The 24,588-nt window shown below is 41.7% G+C and overlaps 1 protein-coding gene across 6 annotated transcripts; it reads right to left on the bottom strand.

Annotated features, from left to right (window-relative positions):
- Nucleotides 1–530: 530 nt before the first annotated feature.
- On the bottom strand, nucleotides 531–24,505 carry dnm2a (dynamin 2a). Of its 6 annotated transcripts, XM_029508648.1 has the most exons (22): nucleotides 24,039–24,505; nucleotides 18,361–18,434; nucleotides 18,012–18,161; nucleotides 16,900–17,103; nucleotides 16,677–16,775; nucleotides 16,435–16,595; nucleotides 16,203–16,345; nucleotides 15,615–15,750; nucleotides 15,440–15,507; nucleotides 14,650–14,788; nucleotides 12,672–12,758; nucleotides 11,872–11,942; nucleotides 10,957–11,010; nucleotides 10,593–10,644; nucleotides 9,345–9,377; nucleotides 7,228–7,338; nucleotides 5,416–5,525; nucleotides 5,159–5,270; nucleotides 4,785–4,949; nucleotides 3,782–4,005; nucleotides 3,291–3,554; nucleotides 531–2,972 (listed from the first exon to the last, which is right to left on the bottom strand). In XM_029508648.1, exons 1-22 carry the CDS (start codon nucleotides 24,197–24,199, stop codon nucleotides 2,900–2,902), a joined length of 2,691 nt encoding a protein of 896 aa, XP_029364508.1. In that variant the 5' UTR covers nucleotides 24,200–24,505; the 3' UTR covers nucleotides 531–2,899. The 6 variants fall into 6 exon arrangements, with proteins under 6 accessions (XP_029364508.1, XP_029364507.1, XP_029364511.1 ...); XM_029508647.1 differs by lacking the exons at nucleotides 9,345–9,377; nucleotides 10,957–11,010 and adding an exon at nucleotides 9,586–9,597; XM_029508651.1 differs by lacking the exons at nucleotides 9,345–9,377; nucleotides 10,957–11,010; nucleotides 14,650–14,788 and adding exons at nucleotides 9,586–9,597; nucleotides 13,884–14,022.
- Between the last annotated feature and the right edge of the window lie 83 nt (nucleotides 24,506–24,588).

Here is a 24,588-nt window from a genome sequence, read left to right as displayed (position 1 = left end):
AAAGAGCATCTCTTATGTAATTTTGTACTTAAGAGTCTCGAGCCTGTTAATTTAGAACTGTCACAAAAGATGTTAAGACAAAGAAAGGGTGCAAACCTAGTGTGCACTGGATGCATTTTAAAATGTTAAGTCCTTTGGAAGTTCTCATGTTGTGCAGTTGAATCAAAGCCGATGTTTTCACTTGGTGTTGATCAGTGTGAAAGAAGTCACATTAAATAAACATTGGCTTTGAACATGAAAACTTCCAAAGTATGTAAAGTTACTTTTTAAGCAGTAAAAAATGTTGATATAACTGGTACATAGAGGAAGAGTCGACTGTTGCTACAATGAGTTCTTCCTTAGTTTTACATATTGTGAAACCGTCTGCAGCTGGCTGTCTGCCAGTGGAAGGTGGCCATAGGAAGGCTTCCTGGTGTGTATTGGTTCAGATGTAGAGAAAGGTGAGTGAGGAGGAAACCCAGGAAGGGCTCTACTTTATCTGAGTGAGAGGGAGCGAGAGTGGACCACACAGGACACAAGAAAACACCAACCACCAGAGCCAGTCCCTTTATTGTACAGAACACCTCTTTATTTACTCTCCATTCTAAATTAGTTTATTCCGTTTATTGAAATCAATTAATTGCTGCAGAGGCACTTGACAAGGGTTTGCAAAACAAAAAGAAAAGAGACTTTTGCAGGTTGGTTTCCAACCCCTTCCACCAAATCCAGACAGGGAAGGGAAGGAGGAAGAAGGCAGGGTACAACCTAATGAATTACAGGGCATTTACAGTCTAGGTTTCTCCAGGGCAGGCTGAAGTGACAGGCACAAGGGAGTTGCTCAATAAGTATCTAATTATTATTATTATTATTATTATTATTATTATTCCAGTACATTTTGTGTACGAGAGGTCTGTTGCAGATCTAATGTGTTATGAATACAAGTTTCATTGTTCTCTCTGGCACTGTCACTGAAACCACACCTGTACAGACATGCAGAGGAATTATTAAAAAAAAAAAAAAAAGCACATTCTGTCTCAAGAGACTGTGGCGTGTGGCATTTTTCTAATATTTAGTTTCTTTTGTCTTTTACCATGTTGGTTCATTAAGTTTTTATCCTCTGTGGTGAGAACAGGGAATAGTCTAGACAGCTTCTTAAGACAGGATGTGCTTTCACACACACCACAACCTCCACCACCCACTCACCATCTCTACTGATCAAACAAACCCAAAAAAAAAAAAAAAAAAAAAAAAAAACAACTTCCAAGTAACCCAACATCACTCCCTGCCTGGCCAGTTTCCCCTGAAGACCTAAAAATATATATATTAAAAAAAAACAAATACTGTATTTATTATCAAATATGTTCAGCCCCAAGTGCCCTCCACCCAAACATACACCACATTTCCACAGCTAATTCTGCAAAACCCCAATTAATAGTCTAATATAAGGTAGGGGGACTGGGTAGCATATGGTTACATGGGGCTGAGACAACTGCAGCCAAAACCATTGAAGGAAATAAATGCCCAGGTTATAAATAATGCATCAGGAGATGACCAGTCTCTTTCCTTACACCCAAAGCTGATGAAATGACAGTGTTAGTTCCTTCCTTTAATGGCACCTGTGGGGCTTCGATTACAATAGCATCTTTTTTTCCCCATCACCTCTGTAATTAAATGAAATACAAGTGCTAATTCCCCAGTATAGGCCAGCTATATACAATGTTATTTTATTTTAAATGCACGGAAGCAGAACTGATAGCAATAAGTGTCCCGAGCAACTGAGCCCAAGAAGAGATGTGCCAAGTCCACGATGCTTAATACCATCTTTATTCTCTACATCACAGATCAATTCTAATCTACACACCCCACCGCTTCACCGAGTTTTAACCTCTCTGAGAGGAAACTGTATGTTGAGCTATGTTCTATAGAAATCAGCTCATCCAGGAATGAACAAAGTTTACCTGAAGGCTGAAGGCCTCATTGGGGGTTCAACTGAGACTAAAGGGACTCAAATCCATTTGCTTTCAACACTCAGAGTGAGTGGAGATAAAGCTTCTCACAAAGTGCAGACAGCCCTCAGCCTGTCTCTCTCTCCCTCTCCTGGGTTTTTTGTGCATAGTGTTCTGGTAGCGGACTACAAAATCCCTATTATGAGTGACTCATTGTAAAACCTGGTGGGTTAGACATGCTTGGATTATAATCGTCAATCTGGCTTGCATCATTTCACCATTTACAGAGGGGGGAGCTGAAGCTACTCTCTGTCTCAACCCTGCCCTGTGGTTTGTTTTTGCTGAGATTAGGTTTCATTTTTAAAGCTACATTTATGACAGTCATTTAAAAAGGGACAAAGCCACTCAAATAAAATAACCCAATGGGGGGAATGTAATCAACACCACCAAAATAACAACAGTGATAAAAAGCTATTGCTTTCCAGAGTGAAATCAGTAAAATCCCAGTAAAACGTTATCAACAGGTTAAATGTGTATATTACACAGTGATCTACATTTGGGTGTCTGGGCCAGTCTATAAAAAGGTGGAGGGAGAGGAAAGCCAGTCTTTAATTGTTATTAAGGTATTTCATGGGCTTCTGCCAAGAACTTTGTCAGAGGAAATAAAGTTATTAAAAAATTCAAGTCACTGTCTCCTACTGATAGACGCTCAATAGATCAGCTGGGTTTTAATTTGTATTACACAATCTCCATAGCAGTCAAATGCATATTCAAGTGGTTAAGGGCTCTCTTGCTTTCATGTGCACTGATAAAGACGGTATTAGCAGCTTATTAACATTGTTTGAATTGACATTAATACAGCTGGACGATGCCAATTGTGCATCGCTAGCCCCACCCCTCAAGCCCCTGCCCTACAGTGTGCAGATAAACACACCCACACACAAACACACAGATAGGTGGGCTTTCCCACAGGTTTAGTCTAGCAGGGAGGGCTCAGCAGGGCGGATAATGGTGGGCCGGTGAGAAGGAGCGCCTGGGGGTCTTCGGCTGCAACGGGGAGAGAAGATATAGAACAAGGAGTGAGACATGCTCACAAAGAGACAGTGGAGAAACTCAAAACAACCCGACGGAAAGGTGAGGACAGGGGGAGGGGGGGGGCAAAGAGAGAACTAGGAGTAAGAGTAGAATGAATGAAATGATATCAAATATAGAAATGGGACGAGTGGTCAGTGTGAGAAATGATGAAGCCCGTGACTCTTGGAAGTCAGAAGATGGTGAGATATTAGTGACAAAACATGGCAAATACACTCCAATAAAACTACAGTTTCAAGACATGAAACACTGGTGATAAGAAGATGGTGGTACCTGGGTACACCGGGAGGGACACGGGCTGGCCGGGAGGGGATCTGTGGGGGTGCACTGAAGGGATCCTGGTTGCTGTTGTAGGTATTGATGGGTTGGCCCGGACGAGATGGGATTGGTGGCGCACCAAATGCGGGAGAGGGGTTGAGGGGAACTCCGTAGGCAGGGGAAGGGTTCATGGGTGGTCCTGGTGTTGGGCCTCGAACAGCAGGCGGGCGGCTGGGAGGCGGGGCTGTAGCAGGTGCCGGCCTACGCTGAGGGGTGGGGCTGAAAGGAGAATGCAACAATATGACAATCAGAGGAAAAAGCCTCATTGATTCTCCCATAGAGGTGTTATCTAAGCACATGCTAAGAAAAATTCTGTAGTTGCTCATTCCTCTTAACTAAAGTTATACTTTGGACACTGAATGAAACTGCAGAAATTCAGGAAGTGAAAAATATTACTTTCCAAAAGTAACAGCTATTACTTCTAAAATGCCTGTTAACCCTCTCACCTGGCTTCTTGGATCCAATGGTCATTTACGGGTGGGGGTACAGGGGTGGAGATAGTATTGGCGCTGATGTCGCCAATAATAAGCAGTGCCTCTTTGAGAGCGTGATACATGCGCAACATTTCATCCCTACGCTGGGCCTGATCAGCTGATTCCTCCATGAGGCTGTTCTGATCTCCAGATGAGTAGAGGTAGGCCAGCAGCTCTGAGTGAATAAAATCCTTTGCCTGAAAGCAAGTTTAGATGATCAAAACTGAATTTGAGACAACTTTCCAAATTAGCATTGAAAAATTAAATTATCACAAGGACTTTAACTTCAAAAATTTAGCTGTCAGAAGAATTAAATGAAGACTTACAGAGAGGAAAGAAAGGAAGATTAAATACCTTATAGATTGGATGAACTCCTAAAACAAAACGTTACACAATCTTGGCAGAGCTGGAACTAATACTGATTAAAAGTGTGTGTGTGTGCCTGCCTGTAGCTGCTGGATTTCTGGAAAACATCTAATGAGCTCACTAGAATAATAAAATATAATGAATGGACAGCGGCCAAATCTCTGCGAGGATGCATCATAAACTCTGTTAATTAGTGTTTTCAAGTTTATGACCTTGTGTTAACATGAAATATATGACCACCACTGTTACAAAGATGTATGGGAAAACTAAACGCTATTGTTTACAGCTCTATGGTGCAATGACATCTGACCCAATTACATAGCAGTTCCTCTGAGCTTAGTTCAGTTTAATGCTCCATTAGGTACCATGAGTACTTTTTTCAGTGAGATAGTAATGAAAAGAAGCTACATTTGCTGGGACAATGTATTCCCATGCAATATTACAATATTAGTTCTTGAGGCCAAGTAAAGCACTGCAAAAATCAGTATGTTCATATTTTCAGCTTTCAGGTAAAGCTACCACTCAGCACACAGGCTTCTATGACACCAACACTGTGTACCCATTCACAAAGTGATGGCCTGTGTCTGCTGCTAAGAATTGGTGGACTCACACTGTTGATCATGAGATGCATGATGGTTTTGGGCACAAGGTCTCTGATGGATTTGTTGATGATTCCGATGTATGAATCCACCAGGTTTCGGATGGTTTCCACCTGTCGCTCTAACTGTGGGTCCATAGAGAATGTGTCGGCAGGAGCAGCCTCTTCATTCTCTGTCTGACAACGACACAGAAATGGCCAAGATGAAGCACAAACATAACCATCCAAATATATTTGTAGGTTCTCTCCACATAAGTAGTAGCTATGACAGCTAACACCACAGAAGATAAATACAGAAGTGTGTGTGCTGATTACTAATGTATTTAATGTATTTTTAACAATGTAATTCATAGCTTTTGATGAAACACAAGGAGGCATCTACATACCTGGTCCTTCTCAGGATAAACTCCAGCCCTGAGGAAAGATGCCTTCCAGCTGTCTACATCCTCTTGAGAATCACAGGCCAGTTCTACTTGGCGAAGGTCCTTGTACACGTTCCTGCAGATATAAACAATAGAGAAGGATAAAGGCTTGTTACTGAGTAGGCTAAACCTGTTGACAAGCACACTCATCCACACTGAAGGGGAACCCCCCCCCCACAAAGATGAGGTTGATGTGAATTGTTGAAAAACACAACCCTGACCTTTGTTCTGTGTTGAAGATTGCAAAGACGTGCTTTGTGGACATAAAGCCTTTCTCCACATCTCGAATCTTCAAGTTATCCAAGGGAAGCATGTACTTCTTTTCTTTCTCCTATGATGAGATACAGAGGAGATGTCTATTTACAGCAGACAAGCAATGAAAGAAGTCAACGTGGAACATGTAACAGAGCGAGATTGCATCTTCACAAAGTGAGGTTATGTGGAGAAGAAAACAGGGAACAGTTTTGACACTACACCCTCAATGAGCATGTACAAGGGAATTCATTTCCTCTCTGTGGATGACCACCTAGGTGGTGAGATGGAGAAATGTAAGTTGACAGAGAGCAGTAGAAGGAGAGGAAGAGGAGGAGCATGAGGGGGGTGAGGGGTGGGCAGCCAGCTTTCACTGTTGAGCAGAGACATCTGGAAGCATTTAAGTCTGCGCTAACTCAGAGCGGCGCAGGCCCAACAGTTACATCACGCAGTTCCACACAAGCCCCTGCCCCCCACCAAACACACGCACACAGATAGATGCTCACAGATGTATGCACACGCAAATAATTTATTTAAATGCATGTGCAAGGTGAAACATACTTGACCTGAAAAAACACGAGTCATGAAATTTGGGTGTATGCATAAACATGCACTGCAATAGAAATAACCAATGGTCCAACCTCTAAAAGATAGAAGACGACTCATGTGGCCCAGCGCCTGCCTACACACACACACACACACACACACACACGACCCCCCCACCCCCCCACCCCTCCCGTAACCTAGTACGATTTCCTGCAAATTCCAAAGTCGGATCCCGGCTGGAACATTTCAGCCCGCCTGCCACGTCAGTTTGCCTTCACCATTCTCCCTCTCTCATTCTTTCTCTTTGCTTTTTCGCAAAAGGCAATGGTCATAAAAATATCGTTTCCAGTTGATGTTTGGCCACACAGAGTTCATCTTCAGCTGCGGTTTGTAGGGCTATCTTTCAGAGGTCTTTTTTAATTCACCGACAAATGGCTATGGCTGAGGCCTTGGGAGGATAATCAAGCAGTGAGTAAGTTACAACACTTTTTCCTGTGTTTATTAGCATTTGAAATTTTTATTTAATTCAAGTTAAAATTAAATTGGTAGTCAAACTAAATAATTTCATCTTACATCATGTAAAGTTTATCTGTCAGTGCATGTCCTTTGTACTGGATCTTATCTTGAGTCCTTGAATTGATCATTTGAAAAGTCCATTATTAGATATATATAGACAGTATTTCAACTATACAGCTACAATCCAGATTTATTCAATTGAATCAGGTGAATATTCTTAGAAAGATTGTATTTCAAATGTAAAAGAAAAAAAAAAAGTATTGCAGTGTTTTAAACAATCTACTACAGCAACCATTTCTATATGCATGGTTTTTCTTTCTTTTTTTTTTTTAATACGTGCAGTTGATGTACACGTACACCCTGAGGTAATGTTTGCTCTCTGTGTCCTCTGTACTACTGTCCTAGGGTAGCGAACTGCAGCTGCAATGACCTCAGGGTCCTTCCTCCTCCGGGAGTCCTAACCTCCCCCGTCTGCCCAGTGTTCAGACTACCTGTTCATCAGGCTACAGCTGAACAGTAGTCTGCACATTGGTTAGGCTGGGCTGGAACGCACACAAACACCTCCAACCTCAGTGGGTGATGGCAGCAAGTTTCCTCCTGGGATAGTTTGTCCCAGAGGTGCAGACAGTATATCAATGCATTACTGTGGTACTGTGTAATTCATCATAGCTAACCATATTCCAAGGAAAATGAAGCACTGGAACAGAAATTCCTCTCACCTCCTCATCCTTGTACCAGGACAGGGACTCAGCAGTCAGGACAAACCAATACTCCTTGGAGCCTCCCTTCATGATGCTGATGTGAATGGTCAGCCAGCCTTTCCTGATTACCTAGGGAGGAAATTGTGTGGACAAAAGAATGGGGTGGTAGCGGAGAGAGGGGTATCAGAAGGATGGAGGAAAAAGGCTTCATCAATCGGGTTTATGCACTGGTGATATGAAACCCCATTAAGTTTTGCACCATTAATACCAGGAATTGACAGACACTAATAAAATCTTACTTACCTACCTGCTGGATCATCGTAACTTGGTTGTTTATGTTGTATTCTTTTTATCTTTATATTAAGCATATCTAAATCTGATTCAAATATCACTTAAAATGCATTATAAGACGGGAGCATGGATTAATGGTGAAACTTAATGAGGAAAAAGCACGGAGTGACCACAGAACATTGATTTACAGTGTTATATGGCTGAATGTAAGCAAAAACATCACAGTTGTGTTAACACTGAAGATTCTTTTCCACACAACAGAAAAGGATCTTTAAACGAACAAACAGGACCAGGTGGTCTCAAGACCATCCCTGCCCTAAACAGACATGGATCAGCGATAGTACATCAGTGTCAATCCGTCAGTAACAGCTAACCTATATTAGCAGGGTTATTGAATTAATTGGACAGCATACACATGTGAGGAGGTTAATACCTGGATGAGTAAAAGAAGGGGATAAGTGACTGGTAAAGACAAGGGTCAAAAAAAAGGGGGGGGGGGGGGGGGGGGGGGGGGGGGGGGGAAGAGGAGACTACATTCAGAGGGAATAAATGCAAAGGCTAGTATTCTAGTAGAGTTAGAAGAGGATGGAGGGACTACATAGCAAATTCTAAATTTCAAGTGGCGTGCTGGAGAGGGAGGAAATGCATCAGACTGAGACCTGGTTGAGTGAATCACTAAGGAAAATATGCAATACATCTCAGAAGGCCCTATTCATTCCTCTCTCCACTTTCTTTTTTTAAATAGGCTCATGCATTTCAAGTACAATGATCGGGACGACTTGTTAAAAGTGAACTCTGGTGCTAATAATAGCGAAAGTGCAAATGTCAATTTCAAAGCCTGCTTTAGACCTCCCTTGTGAGCTCCCTCTCCATTCAGCAGGGGACTGGAGTGAGTTAGGAAGAATAAAGGTTCATTAGTTCAAAAGTGCCAACATAAACATGGCAGAGGAGGCAAGAGCATAGAAGCTAAACTGGTAGTTTGCCTTGGCAAGGAAATAACTTGAAAGTTCTTACAAATTACAAGTTTTTAATGCCCTGTATTCGAGTCAGTTGGAAATATTATAACCAAAATTACATTAAAAAGAAAATATGACGTGAGAGTAGATGCTTTTGTTTTACTGCCAGTGATAAGACAACTGGGATACAATGTTCAAGCCAATGCAGTAAACGTAAGTGATGCTATGGGTAATTTCAGATGGTTGATTAAATTTCAGATTAAGCCCAAGAGCTCAAATAAGCCCAAAAGCCATCAGTAGTCACCATATTAAATAAGAAAATCTTCATGAGCTCTGAATACAGTTAGAGACTTGGAGACAAATAAGGATTTTGGCACACACACCAAAAAAAAGTTAGCTATCAGCACATCCTATTCGATATATATGATTCAAAACGTAAAAGGAAATACAGGCAATTATACGAAAGGAATCATAAAATTTTGGTTTTGTTCAGTTGATTACTCCCATTCCAATTTTGTCTCGAGTGATGATTCTCACAAGGCAAACTTTTGTGTCACCATGCATGAGAGGTGTAACAGAGGTATAAACCAAGAGATGTCAGAACTGATGCCACCCACGGCCGGGGGTGGGTCTGGGGTTTGAAGTTTTCCCCGTTATCTTGCTGTAATTGTCTGGTGGGGAACAAATTGCAATGGTACTGAATCTTTTGTGAGGATAACAATAATAAATTAGAATTTTGTAAAATGTTAGTAGGAACCCAGATGTGTACAATTAAGGACAATTACTGTCATATTAAAATGAAACCAAGGATTAAGAATACAAATGTTACCAAATTACTGGTAACTCTGTGCTATAATTATACTTTTTGGATCAGTCTGGAGACTCTACCTTCTCCTCGTGGACCTCTCCCAGTCCGCCAAGCTGCAGAGGGGTAGAAGATCTTATTTTGGTGAAAGATATTGACCCCTGTATTTTCAGGAGTCAATTATTTATCCCGTTTTCTCATAGGATTCTGTCTTTCCCACTCTAACCATTTTGGTTGACCTGTGTGTAATGGCCTCAGTTCTCCATCAAGGCCTACCACTGCTGCCTCTTGGCAGGGTGTGGCTTAAATCTGTGGGGTACTTACCAGAATCTCACCCTGCAGTAGTAGGAAGGGGAATTAAAGCAAAAGGAAGGAGGGGAGGTAGTATAAAATCAAAGCCAAAAGAAATGAGCAAGCAAGCAGAGATGAGAAGAAGAAGGGGAAAAGGAAGGGGTGACAGGTGAAAAATAGGAAGGAAAGGAAAGGTTGACAGAAAAGGGGGGGAGGGCAAAATGGTAACAATGAAAGGTTTGAGGAACGAAAAACAGTAAGAAACCGGAAATTCAGAGGAGAACCAGACAGACAGGTGAAGAGATGGAAAAGAGAAAAGGAGAAAGAAAAAGGAATGGAGAGGGAGAGAGAGAAGGAGAGAGAGAGACAGAGCAAGAGAGTTACATGCAATTAGAATTACTTCAAGTATACCACAATTTGGTTATGTCATATTTGTTGCTCAGTTGATAGGTATGAGGTGTGAGGTGTGAGGTCCATGCAGTCTGGATTTCAATACAAAAAGATGCTTGTGAGTTAATGGAAAAGCAACAAAATAATCAATACAACTCTGATTAATTGTTGCTTTGCTGTAGAACACCATGCCTGGGTCACATGCAATTAATAACAGCAATAGATGCTTGTTTCAGAGAAGCAGAGTAACAGGGTCTTCCTAAAGTTCACTACAGCAACTCTCCCCTCACTGAGAATCTCTAAAGCTGATTTAGCTGTGCTTTAATCAGGTGCCAAAATTTTACAAATGCACAGTAAAATACAACAAACTTAACAGTGTGAAAAAGTATCAGTTTTATCATATTTATATTATACATACATTTATTACATTGTGGGTAGAAAATTGGTTACAATCAGTGGACAAAATAATGAGCAGGGGATTTGTTATATTGTTAACAGATTGGTTGGGATAGATTAAATGCTTTGGGCTAAATTATTGTTTAAATCAGTTTTACTCACATGGTTGATTAATACACTGCTAAAGGGTGGCATCAGTTGGAGGAGATTAAATCTGCGATTGATGAAAATACTGAGGCTGAGAGATAATGTACCTGGTTGGGTATGGCCCTCTTCTTGTTTGCTGCTGTGTTCCTCTGTTGAGCACTACCATTACACAGACATGGAGAACATAATAAATAATGATGACACCACACCAAAAACAACTTGTTGTTGTAAAAATAGTCACACTTAATATTCATCTGCCACTTCTGCTTCAATAATATGCATTTTCTCCAATATGTGATATGGCATTTTTATGTACAATGCAAATTCAAGAGTTTTAATGTTCCCATTATTATGATATGGCAACAGACATACACGGAGATGAGAGTACACTTCAGAGGGATTTAAACAACATGGCGGGTCAAACTCTCTCTGACAAACACACACAACCCTAAATTGTTTCTGTCAGCCCACCTGTTGCTGTTGTACCCTGGGGGGCTACCATCATCCAGCCTTCTGTAGTCAAGACTGAAAGTGACGTCATGAGAACCGTTACCTCTGACACACTACAGCAATACACTTGCCATGCAGAGGCTCGATGTAAACCCTCACACACGCGCACACACACACACTGGGTTTGTTTCTCAGTCAATGGCACAAACCACACAGAGGAGCGAGTCTCCATCCAACTATAAGCTATTGTCACCGCTTCACAAGGGAATTCAACCACAAACTCTAAATCACTTAGATCAAAGGCACCCAAAAAAAAAAAAGAGTTTACAACAACAGCAGCTACGAGTGAATGCCATGACATGTTAGCACTGAGGAACTAATGGTGTGTAAACTGGTATCTGTCCACTGATACAGTAAATACTATTTATTGCAGCAGCCAAACAGCTTGCAGCAAAGAGGAAGTTTATCTCTCGAGCAATCAGACATGCTTGAAAGACTCTGTAGGGGAAGTGATGATGCTTCATGCAGGGGGGGAGAGGTAGGCAACTAATGATTATTGTAGTAACCACCTCCCCGACAGGGAGAAGAGGTTTGCTTTGATGTAGCTTGGTTCCTAACTAGGATGCTACATTTCACTGATGCACAGCAGCTATAACGTAGATAATTATAAGTGGCATTCTGATTCAGTAGCAGTGATGTGGTGAGGGTTCTGTAAAGTTTCCAAAAAGGCAGCTGGGTTCCACATGTACTGATGGCTGATAATGACAGATAATGATTATGGGGGCTTTTCCTTTGTAATAATCAGTATTTCAAGTGCACCTCATACAACAGGCAACGTATAGTTAATTAGGATCACAATGCCTGTAATAAGGCTGGGGTTGGCAACAACAAGCTGTAAGTTGGCTTACAAAAAGTTGGGGTAGTGGGGTTACATACTTAGCAAAGCCTATGAAGTCCTCATGGTTGGTGTTGATGTAAGACAACTCAATGTCAATCAGCAGCAGAACCTTGATTAGAGGCAGAAAGTTATTATTAGGTGGGAAAACACCACTTACAGACAGTCTCACTTGTGAATGGACCCATGGCCAGCTTAGATCAAAAACTGCATTTAAACACAGTTAAACCAATTATTTCACACTTTCTCCTCCATTATCAGTTCTTTAAATTGTTGATGTGGTCGAGAATAGAATGTTTTTACTCAAAAGTTTCATTTTGTTCAAGCTGCTTTACTTGCTGCCTGGCTGCCTAAACAGTTTACAAACCTAAACGTTCATCAGTTTTCGTTTGAATAGTTTGAATGCTCCCCTCTCTGCTTTTGAAGAACAAGGTTCTGAAAACAACATACATTGTTTTGGAGGAATAGTGGTCTGATTATTTTCTTTTCTTGTGATCTTTTGATATCCAAACCTCAAATTTAGCTGCAAACTGCTTTCTGTCATATGATAGCAGCTTACTGTGTTGATGCCACCGTTGCTGGCACCGTCAACTAAACGTGAAGCAACCGAATAGTTATACAATTACAGCTTTTCATCAAAATCTAAATTTTTGCTCAACTGTGACACCTCATAGAAATGACACAACAACACAAGAGAGTTGGCAAAGAATAAAGGGTTATTAGGGTATTAATTTCACCTAACTTTCTCACACTTCCTTTCCTGACAAATGCTAATTTATAATATTTTAGTATGAGTTGCTCTTAATTGTCCCCTGATCTAATCAACATCTGAACAACTCACCTGGTCCTTGGTCTTCCCCTCCCTTTCTCTTACATGGGTGGTGACAATCCTCTCAGTTTCCTCTCTCAGTCTGGGGTAAGAGTTGAGCTGAGAACCAACACAATACACAACTGAAGCACTGATCACAGAGAGACACGCGCACACACACACACACTTACTTATGAGCTTGAGCTTAATAAGACTTACCAATAAGTATCAGAGAGAAACAGGAATGAGAAGTGAGAATAAGTAAAGGACAAAGAAAAGGGAAAGAGATAGTCAAGTGACATTTCAGTGCCACACATAAAAACTACAAAACCAGTACGCACGCGCACACACACACACACACGCAATCAGACTTTAGAGTCATAGTTTGTTCTACAAGGTGGTAGTGTATTTACTATCAGCCAGAGATGACTTCACAAAAAAAACAATCAATGAAGTCAAACTTAAAGTTTGCTATTGTTGCAATTGTGTTAATTATTACATTTTTCAGACTATGAAAAGACAGGCTGATTATAATGTTCAGTACATGTCGACAAATTTTCAACTCATCTCTAGCTGATGGTCGAGTATAAAGATTAGTAAAGACTGGTTGAGGAGGGAAAGTTGAAAAAAAAAAAATGAGACAAGGCAGCGGTACACCTAAGAGACAGGGAGAATGGATGGCTCAGAGACCGAGTTTATTCATGGCGTGCAGCATCTTTCTCTGTCCACAAGATGGCAGTATAGCACCGTTGCTATGGTAACATCGCTCAAGCTGCTACTGTGCCCACAGAGCCCATTAGTAAGACTATTCGTTTCATCTCATCCAGCCTCACATCATTTCCATTACATCCACTCCAGGCATTGTTTCAGTCTGCCTTGTGGGTCAGTGAGGGAATATAGTTGAGCTCTGCTCTGACAGAGGGAGGATGCAAAAACAAACACTTAAATGAGCTGATGATCCCAATGTGGGAGCTGGGTGGTGGAAATTTTAAGTTCTTCCTAAAATTTCAGATGCGATTTGGAAGTTGATGCTCAATCTGGATGGTATGGAAACTTCCAGAAGTGGGAATGGAATGTGGATGGGACACGACACACACTGGCGGCACTGGGCACAGATGGTGTAATTAAGGGGGATGCCGATTTCACTTGGGTGACCACTGTGTCAGGATGACTGAAATACAAATTGAGAGAGAGATGGAGGGCCTCTTTTCATGCTATCCTCCAAACAGCTGTGTCCCTGGTTACCTTAACAGCACACTTCATGACGAGTGCAGTGAGTTCGCACACCACAAGGTCCACACATTTGAGGCTGGGCTCTTTGAGTTTGAGGATCAGCTTTTTGACTATCGCCTCGAAAGCCAGGTCAGGGGTGAAGAGCCCTGTTCTGAAGGGTTATTGGGTGAGTTTGCATTTGGTTGTGGTAGTAGAGAGAGGAGTAGGAAGAAGAAAAGAGGATAGACAGGAAGGAGACAGAAGAAATAAAAGAGAAAAAGTACATGTTCAGTTTTAGAAATGTTATTTCTAGTTTCTGATAGAACAACCAAGTGGTGGAAAAGGACAAGCCACAGGTTTTTCACATCCTCATCCCTGACTAGCCAGTTCCTCTAGTGCTAGGTCAATATAGTAGAACAAGGCCGAATTTCAGCTTACAGCTCCTGTTTTACTGGCTGCGTGATTTGAACTGTGAGACCTGCAACTTGTCCAAGAGAGACCAGAGCTGGTCGGACAGGTCGAGTTCCCGAAACATCTCATATCCATGACGACACGTCAACCGTCACAACACTCCACAACACAACAGTGCCGCCTGCACACAGGGCACGCAGGGCTGGGCCGGGCTGAGGGCAAACTGCACAGATGATTCTTTCTTTGAATGGTGCTAAACTGATCAGTATGGAGGCTGATGGAACCTACAAGCCTAGGGTATGTGTGTCAGAATACCCTCTGCCACACCCATGGCTGCCCCATGCCCTATGTCTCAGCTGGGTCGGGAGATGCTGGACACCTGCAGTACCTTGTTGGTGCACTGCCTGACTGTGTTGATGAGCTCCTGAATGACCAGATCGATACATTTGAGACAGGGGGTTTTCAGCTTAATGATCTGCTTTTTCACGATGGCCTCAAACGCCAGGTCTGGAGTGAACAGCCCCGTTCTGAGGATTCACAGAGAGACAGAGGCACAGTGGCAGACAGATGGGACAGTTAACAGACGTGGGCCAAAAAATGAATAGACAGATGATCTCGTAGACAAAAAGACAAACTGGTGACTCAAGAGAATGGAAGTTATGGGCAACCAAAAAGAAACAGAACATTAACATACTGACAAGCACATAATGAGGATGAAAGATAACGACCAGAGAAGGCCAGGTGTAAATGTAATTGAGTGCACAGCCACAAAGGATATATGACAGACAGAGGAATATCAATGAGGAACATTGAGGGATGAAAAAGTGGACAAATATACATATAGCACAAAACCTCATAATAATTGAATGTTTTTGCAGACACAAACAGAAAAGGAGTGGGTGGCATTGCAGTGAAGAGATAAGGGGATTGGAAGAACAATGACAGAAACTGGCAGGGAAAAAAATTCAACATCTAGCAGAAAACACAGTAAATATGCCACACTGAACTGGTGATGGCACAGCTTGAATATTAATACCTGAATTATTGAAACATGACATGTTTGATCAGGAGAGTAAACAAAGAATGTAGGTACAGCAATATTTCATGAAATGACAAATATAGGTGTCTATTCATTATCTTCTTGTCATGCAGGTTTTTTTCTCCTTTGCGCCACTTGCCTGACACCATGGACGTTCTTGATTGCATGACTGATTTCTCGCCTTAGCTCCTTCTCATCAAACACAATCTAGAAGACAGTGGACAAAAATTATAATTGATGAGGCTAACCAGTTAAACTTTGGGAATACTCCTTCAGTCAAAACACTATGCCAATACCCCTCATGTCAGACCAACCTTGACTAGTTCAAAGGGAAAGCGTTCATGGAAGATGCGGTTGATCTTGGCACCACCTGAAAGCTCATTGGTGTCCACCTGGTCCCCAGAACCCTCAATGCATTTCTCAAAGTCCACACCAAACTGTTGCACCATCCTGAAAAAATGGAGCACAACAGAGAGGAAAATGTGAATTATCTCAGTACAGCTACAGTTGAAATCTTCATGGAGATTTTTCAGCAAAAATGTACTCTTCATTCTGCCATTTCATCAGTACGGTGACGTTACAGCGTTGCATTAATAGTAAAATAATGTTTATTTTAGGTCACAGTCTTATCTAACCTTATCTTAGCAGCTCTTCTTTTAATCAAAGACAAAACGGCAAACTAAAAGCAATGCAGTAACATTAAAATTGCTTCTTTAAAAAAAAAAAAAACACCACTATTATTTTAAAGACAGTGACATACTACAGAGACAAAACAGCTTTAATTCATTTTATATTATTCTGTACTATTGAGAAAGAAATTCCTAACCATCTACTGCAAATATATAATTACTACATAATATATGCAGGCATTTTATTAGGGGGGGATTTTCCGATACACTTACTGCAACAAGGCCTTGGTCTTGCGTGTTGGGTCATCTGGACGGAAGTTCTTGTACTCTTCCACCTCCTTCTCAAGGGAGAGCAGCTGACTCTGCAGCTTACTGCGTAGACCAGGCAGGGTGTCTCTGATGTGGTTTGTCAGTTGCTAGAGATTGACAAAGGAAGTACTATTAACGAAATGGGTAATGGTTCACAGTTGAAAATTAAAACAAAAATAAGCAACTAATAGCCCACCTGGTTCAGTGTTTTTTGTAGATGCGGTGTGCCCATTCGTTCTGCCATATGTCTGTAGGCTGGGTGGGACAGGAAGAACTTTCTCTCTGCAGCCAACGCTGCACGAATGTCCTTCTTCCCATCTATGTCTTTCTGACTGCGGTTTACTACGCCGATGTACCCTGCAGACAACAACACAAAGAGTACAGTCAGAAATAAAGCCTGTAAATATGTCTTTGTGTGGGTGTATTCACAATGCTCACCTCTACGCAGGGGCAACAGCTTATTTTCAAGGATGTCCTTTGCGTCTGTCCCTTCATCCATTAGGTCCAGTTTTGTAATAACACCAATTGTGCGCAGGCCTGCATAAATTCATAAAGAAAGAAGAGAAAGAGATAAGATGAATAGAAATGAGAGCTAAAACATTAAGCAGTGAATTCGTGGGCCTGCTCTCTGACCCCTGAACTATTATAAAGCTAAAGCTACCCTGTGGATCTACTTCCTTGGCAATCTTCAGAGCATCTGAATTGGCAAGGTCAGTGTTGGCAGGGGTGACAGCCAGGATCAGACAGCTCTCCTTGGTGATGAACTGCATCAGCATGTCCCTAATCTGGTGCTCAATGTCTGCAGGCTGGTCTCCAACGGCAACCTTAGTCATTCCCGGAAGGTCGATCAGGGTCAGATTCAGCACTAAAACATAAGAAGTCACAAAAATGAGGAATGAAAATAAGATGCTTCTTCAATTCAACCATATACATCAATTCAGGTGATGCATTTTCATTTGAACTTTTTAATTTGACACATCAGAGCACCATGCACCATTTGAATGAGATAGACATTCAGGTAGATATGGATGCACGACGAAATACTTTTGGTTTAATCAAGAAAATTCCCCATGAAAGGACAATTCCTACATTGAGAAAACATTGCATATTCATAATCTTCCTTTCTGCTCATAAAAATATCAGACAGACTACCCTAATCAGCCTCGGTTTGTCACATTAAATGTGTCTGTAATTGGAGGGAAAGCTTCATCGTCAACAAATATGGATAATTTTAGCACCCACAAGTGCAAAATAAACTGAAAGAAATGGACACGGCGATGTCAGAATTTGACTGAATTCCCTTTGATGGCTCCAACAAATAGATGACTGTGAAACATAAGTGACTTTCAGCTTTTCAATAACTTTGGCTCATACCCACAAATGAAGGGTTTTTGGTTTTTTTTTTTAAGGGGGGGGGGGTTGTCTTATTTTGTCAACATAGCTGTAGCTCTGTTTGGGCAATAAAGCCAGAACTGAGGTAGAATTAATGTCACATAACCGGAAAATATACCAATCAATATGATAATTGGATATAATGGGTAAAACAGAAAAAGGGAGTGTTTTTTTTTTTTGTTTTGTTTATCAAGTAAATTTCATTCCTGACGTATGAAACATACTCATAATCACCTTATATAATATAAATGACTGACTCATTTATATTATCCTATAATGCCATAGAAAATGTGTATGTGTGTGTGTGTGTGTATGTAAGTATATATATATATATATATAAATAAATAAATAGGAGCACAGTAAGACTTAAAAGACCATTACCGTGTGGGGAGTAGACCCTCAGATTAATAGGGATGGGGGAGATGCCTTTGTTGGAGCCTGTTATCCTGTCGGTCTCCGACTCGATTTCCGTCCGCACTTCATCAAAATCCACAAACTTCTTCCCTTTGCAGTGCAGGAATTCAGCATATTCTATAGAAACAGGGGAAAGGTGATGCAGAGGAGGGGAGGGTAGAGAAAGAGAAATGGACAAAGGGGAAGAAATAGCAGATGATGGTAGCAAACAACAGACAGGGGGCATAGCTTGGAGGCACTGTGACAGTGAGGCCATATACTGGGCAATGATGAAAAGGGACAGGGAAGTGGCTGTGCACAAGAGAGCCACACTCACCTGCTTTATTGTTGACCAGCTGCAAAATGAGGGGTCTGCGTGTAACAATGCCTGATCCACGTGGAAGAAAGTCCCTAAGAGAGACAGTCAGACGGAGAGGAAGACAAATTAACAACATTATTGTTGGGAGTAAAAAGGGATGATGTGGAGTAAAATATGGGCAGTTCAAGGCCCTAAAGCAACAGAAAGAGAGAGAGATAAAAAAAGAAAAAAAGAGGGAGAGTAGTCAACTATCCTTTACACTCAATGTCCATTTATTCACAGTGTGCCTTCTAGTTAATTGATGGGCGCTGGGGAATTTCAAAAGACCAATTTGTTTCACAACATACCAAAGTTACCAGTCATTTTCTCTCATGATTAGAGCTATAAAAGATCCATTCATGTGCTTCCATTCTCGCTGTTGTGGGGGAAAAAAAAAACAAAACAAAAAACATAGCTGTACTGTCAAACATATTCTTTAATTTCTGAATTAGATCAAATGTCTGCTCATGTTGAAACTGACAATAATGACAAAGTCATCCAAGGACAAACACTGGAGCTGCTGCTGCTCCAATCAGAATGAATAAGGTAGCAACTACCCAAACACCCTGACAGCACCTGTGGTAATTTTAACTATAGCATGAATTCATTTTTTGAGTCCCCAAAAAAAAAAAAAAAAAAAAAAAAAAAGGCAACTAATTTTAACAAAATATCTTAAATGGAATCATCAATATGCCCTGCGATAGACTGGCAACCTGTCCAGGGTGTCTCTTGCCCTTGCCCAAAGTGAGCTGGGATTGGCTCCAGCACCCACCGCGACCCAAATAGAGATAAATGGTAGATAAATGAATGAATCTTCAATATTGATGAAAACATGTAAAATTTGGGCAAAAATGAGGCTTAACCCCAACAGACTTAGACTTGACACTTAATGTGGCTCTAGATATGTGCAGCACTTTAAAAAAAATTGCACAAATGAATGCATGTCATAATGAGTAAATGAACAACAGCAAAAGCTATTGATGCAACAGGACATTACTGAGAGACGAGCCGAAAGGAAACAATTAGATCTCTTCACAGTTGGGTTGTGTGTTGCTTTTAACATGACATGGTACATTTGGAATGTTTCATTGCATGCTCAAAAGCTGATTATTCAGCCCTCAGATGAGGCTACTCCACCCAGTCTTTTTCACTTTCCTTCCATTCTGTTGGGCCCTCTTTTTTCCCCCCACAAACATGCTACATCTGTTGGTAATCCACAGCCCCCATCCTCCAACAATCTTAACAGGGCTGTGTGTCACTAACCCACATTCTCCTTTCCCTCCCTACAGTCAGACCTACAGGCCTGAGTGGACTGATGCTCAGTCTGCCTACTGACTTAGGTCTAGAAGCAATGTCAGTAATAGGACAGGATTAAAAAAAAAAAAAAAAAAAATGCAGACTATCTCGAGGTTGTATTCCTGTGGGGACACAGTGGGGAACATTCTGGATGTTCCTAGCATCAGCAAAAATCTACAGGTCTGTGTTGGTGCTGTGTCATGCACATAATGTGGAGCATGCAGGCATTTGTCCACTGGGGTGATAAAGAAAGCCCTTGATGATGAATGGGAGCACAGGATGGAGGCAAATGAAATAAACCAAGGCCACTATATGCTGAAGGAAAAGGACAGACAGACTGGATACGAGAGAATAGAGACTGAAAGCAAGATGCTCACAGCAAGGATGACATGTTCAAGGCACAACTAGTGTAGAGATACATCTTTCCAATGACAGGTGAGGACTCACTGCATTGTCACCAATCAAATGTAATTTCATGGCATCAACAAGTGGCCACAGGTCGGAATAAAAGTATTAAAATGAAGCTTCACTAAAGGATGGGTGAGAAATCAAAAGAAAAAAACAACAATTAAAAAAGAATGCTCTGCTGCAAAGACATAATGCAAGAACAGAATTGGACCATTCCCTCTTACATACATAGAACTGGATAAACAGCAATGGCATATTGAAAGAAAACACGAGGCTGGGATTCCATTATTGATGCCCTGTAAATGATAGACGAAGCGAAGCAGATTGTGTATCGTTTCATTCATTATGGATGACCAAGCAAAGAGCATCGGTCTGTGAGCCTGCCTCCATCTAACACAAGAGAAAGCATGAGCAAAAGAGAGTAAAGCAGAGGGAGGGAAAAAAGAGCCAACCTCCTTCCCCCTACCTGCCTGCTCGCACAAAAGCCTCTGCCGATTACAAACTGGCAGGCCAACTCAGAGGAGCCATACCTCTCAGCAAATCTTCCTTTTCCTATAGTCCACAAAGACTTAGCAAGGAAACATGAAAACCAGTCTGACAGACTCTGTGGTCATAGTACGCTTTCACTTGAGGGTATAATGCACTGCAAAGTGTTGGTGGTTTAGTGGGACATATCCGGTGGGTCTATGGTCTGCCAATGAATGTATAATTACAGTTACCGATATTCCCACACCTAAGTCTGTCACTGAGCAGTAATGAGAGGGTTTTTTTAAGGACTTCCAAAATCCATCCGCTTAGTGGGAAATCCTTCTGCTCACTGCCACTGAACTGTTGATACTTCTTCCTCCATGTCCATGATGTTGCATGTGCAAAACCGACTTACATTCTTTTTTATATACACATGCAACTTTCATAGAGTAAATCTGTTGCTAAAAAAATAAATAAATAAATAAATAAAGGAAAGGCATGGAACTAGAGCAAGGCTGTCCATTTCATTAAAGGCCAAGAATAAGCAGCATAAAGTTACCAAAAAAAAAACAAAACAAAAAAAAAAAAAACCTCTTGCTCACTGCTTGCTCAGAATCTAACATATATCGCAGATCTCATTACAACTTCTACCCAGGCCAGCTTGTGGTGCTAGATAGGACGTGTCGCCTCTGGGACAAAGACACCACTATATAGTACAGTACACAGTGGCTTTTAAACTAAGTTAATCATGACTTAAAGGGTGTTTTAAACCTACAAGGTATCAATGAACTTTATCATTTTGATCAACTTGTAATCTTTCATGAAACACCCTTGATATCATTTTGGCCTAAATTGGCCTAAATCACTCAAAATAATTTACAGATAAAATACAGATTATCTACAGATGGTTTTAACATATTTAATTTGTTTAGTATATGTCTAATGATTCAGCAAAACATAAGGTTCCCTGAGGCTGGTTGATTTGACACAAAACCAAACAAGACAGCACTCCGTAACACACACGCCCAGACCAAACGATAGCAACATTCACAGATAAATGAGTCTGATGAACTAGAGTGATTTGAGCAGCTTCTGGGGCAGCAAACTATGCAGACCATCCAGCCAATATGTGTTGCTCTCCAGCAACAAACATTGAGGACAAAATCACAATAACAAGATGGATCGCACAGAACAAGCAATCTTGATCCTTCCTGACATGACTGGACTGAAAATCAGGACTGCTCAAACTGCGAGGAAGTAACTACATGGCAAACACTGTGCACACATAATTTCCGCTTTCGCTTTATCGCAGACATACATATTACAGCAGTAGGGAGTTAAACTGCGAGTTCAGTCACTTGGCATCCATCAGATTATGACATCAGCATGGATTCCAGGCGGGAGACGACGAGGAGGAACACTTACACTCTGAACCTTACAGCCTATGGTCTGCAATGTGTCTCTTTCCGGCACTAAGTTTTCCTATGTCTATTGCCGTTAGTTCCACAGAAAGGGCAGGATTATTTTCATGCCTGGGGACACGGAGATAAAGCCAGCCTTTCACTCACACACACACACACACACACACACACACACAACTACTCATGAAAGAAAAAAAAAAACAAAACAAACTCACTGGGGACACCCCAGAGCAACTATTGCCAACTGCACAAGTGGCCCTACGCTCTTGGTTTATGGTCTGTTGTCACAACTGAGATTGTGAAAATCAATTAGCCTACCCCACTAAATATTCACTTGTTTTGTGTAATAGATGACATGGTAAAAGCTTTAGGCATTGGCTGTTCCTGAGCTCAAACAAACCCTTAGTTCAACAATGAGTCACCCTCACATGAACACGCCTGTTGCTATAGCGAAGTACACCAACTCCCATGTCCTCTCAGGTTGAGGTAAGACTCGACCTTCAAGTGTTGGACTGTACCACCTTGTCAGACGTCGAGTTCACCTGCACAGCAAAAAGCATACAGAGTAGTTGCTCTTTTAAATATTGTGTGCCAAAAGCCATGGTAAAGATTTAAGTGTGCCACTGATACAACTCATAAGGATGAGCATGTGCATGTGTTGTCATGTATCCCAATCATATTAATGGGCTGTAAGTGGAAGGCCAGCACAGACAATAAAATTAAGGTTAACATAAAATGCTAATCACATCTGATCAGTATCCAGTTGCAAAACTGCAATAATTTGAATGTGTCACTCTAATCATCAAGTATGTGCTTGCCTCAGAGAAGTCACAACATGCTCTCACCAGTGTGTTTATAACAAAATGCCTCTCGACATGCCATTTAAATAGCCAATGCACTTCAGTTTTTATGTCAGCTGGCTCACTTGTATGCGTGTGATTGTCTGATCAACATGTGGGTTGTTGGGTTGGGTTACACACACGCACGCACGCATGCACAAACAAACACACAGTGCAGTGTCTCTGAGAAAACCTGCTAAACAAGATGCTTTAGAGCAAGCTTGGTTCGTTTCTTTATCTGCAGGGTGCACTCATTTGCTGCTGATGTGGGAGAAGACAACAGGACCTGTTGTTGAGGACAACAGGTCCAGTCTGTGGAGGAGGACTGTAAGCTGAATCTTCACATTAGAGTCTGAAAAAAAGTCAACCCTGTTTCCTTGATTTCTTCAAAAACAGAAATACACATGCAAAAGAGGAAGGTAGTGAAGGAAGTTGTGTCTGCTAAAGATGTGATCATGGGTTGTCTGTTTTATGTTTAACAAGACTGTACTTTGAACTCAACGGCGTAAAGTCAGCAGCAAAAATACACATCCTTATGGAAAGGAGGTTCCTCACTCCCCAACAAACCCCCCACTAATCTACTACAACATCAAATAGAATAAGGATACCATTGCAACAACAATGGCTGAATGTGACTGAATAAAACACAAATCAACAACTATACTGCTGGTCAAATGGCACCTTCTGGTGACAGCAAATCCCGAAGGACTTTTTGGGTGTGGCCTGGAAACATAAATAGAGTCATAGAAAGAATAGGATGAAGTTTCCATTCAGAACTAAGGCCTTGATCTACCCTTTAGAGAGAAAACCCTTGATGCATTTCACTTTTATTTAGCGTAGTTTGCTTGTCATGTCCAAAAGGTAGGACTGTTAGAGACGGAGCCTGCCACAACACTGTTAATAGGCGTTTAGGCTGTAAATAGGTATACAAGCAAAAAGGTAGTGATCAGTAGGCAAGACCCCCGGTGTGCCACGTAATGGACGAAATTACTTCCAGTGGTTGAACCTGCAGCCTTTCTACACTCTGAGGCCAGCTTTACGACAAGTGCGTAAAACAGCATCGACGTAACAATCCCGACGACTCACAGCGTAAAAGGCATTTTCCAAATCTGATGTACAAAAGACGTACAGAAAGCGCGGTCTAAGGCCTCCACACCACATCAAGTATATGAACTGTGGGTTGATTTGCAAATTGAACTTCCCTAGCAGAGCCCTGCTCACTTACCTGCCAACGAAATTCTCCAACACCGAGCTCTTCCCGGCACTCTGTCCGCCGACAACCGCGATCTGAGGCAGGTCCAAATTGCAACTCTGGCCTATAGAGCTGAAAGCGTCTTGAAGCTTGTTAATTAGGGGAATGAGGTCTTCCATGCCCCGGTTCCCCATGGCTTCGTTAGCTCAGAGAGCTCCCCCTCAACACAACGCAGACCTGAGCCTAACGCTAGCCGCGCTAACTAGCTAGGTAACGTTAGCTTAGCAACGAGGAGCTCTCGGGTTACTCTGCTGAGCTCCGCCGCCTCAAACAGCTCAGACTGTCCCTCCCTCTCAAACACTCGAGCTGTTATCGGTAATACAGCTCACGCTAAAATCATTTCGTGTTCTCTTGCGTACAATTACTAAATACTCTGTCGGGCGAGACGGACGGAAAACTCGCAAAACAAAACTTCCTCTACACAAACACCATCCGGTCAGGGGAAACGACATCCGATCGAAACCGGCGCCTATTGCACCCGCCTCTTGTCTGAGAAAGCTTGGTATTCTATTGGTCAGTTTCA

This window comes from Echeneis naucrates, chromosome 8, assembly GCF_900963305.1.
Source record: "Echeneis naucrates chromosome 8, fEcheNa1.1, whole genome shotgun sequence".
NCBI lineage: Eukaryota > Metazoa > Chordata > Actinopteri > Carangiformes > Echeneidae > Echeneis > Echeneis naucrates.
The sequence above is the reverse complement of the archived record's forward strand: the minus strand, read 5'-3'. Positions and strand labels throughout refer to the sequence as shown.

What these genes read in the sequence shown, in the direction of transcription:
- dnm2a (XM_029508648.1), bottom strand. Translation starts at nt 24,199, where the DNA reads ATGGGGAACCGGGGCATGGAAGACCTCATTCCCCTAATTAACAAGCTT. An exon ending in GCTGTTGCCCCTGCGTAGAG is followed by an intron (nt 16,596 to 16,676) that starts GTGAGCATTGTG and finishes TGTTGTCTGCAG; the next exon opens with GGTACATCGGCGTAGTAAAC. An exon ending in TTTATCCTGAGAAGGACCAG is followed by an intron (nt 4,950 to 5,158) that starts GTATGTAGATGC and finishes TGTCGTTGTCAG; the next exon opens with ACAGAGAATGAAGAGGCTGC.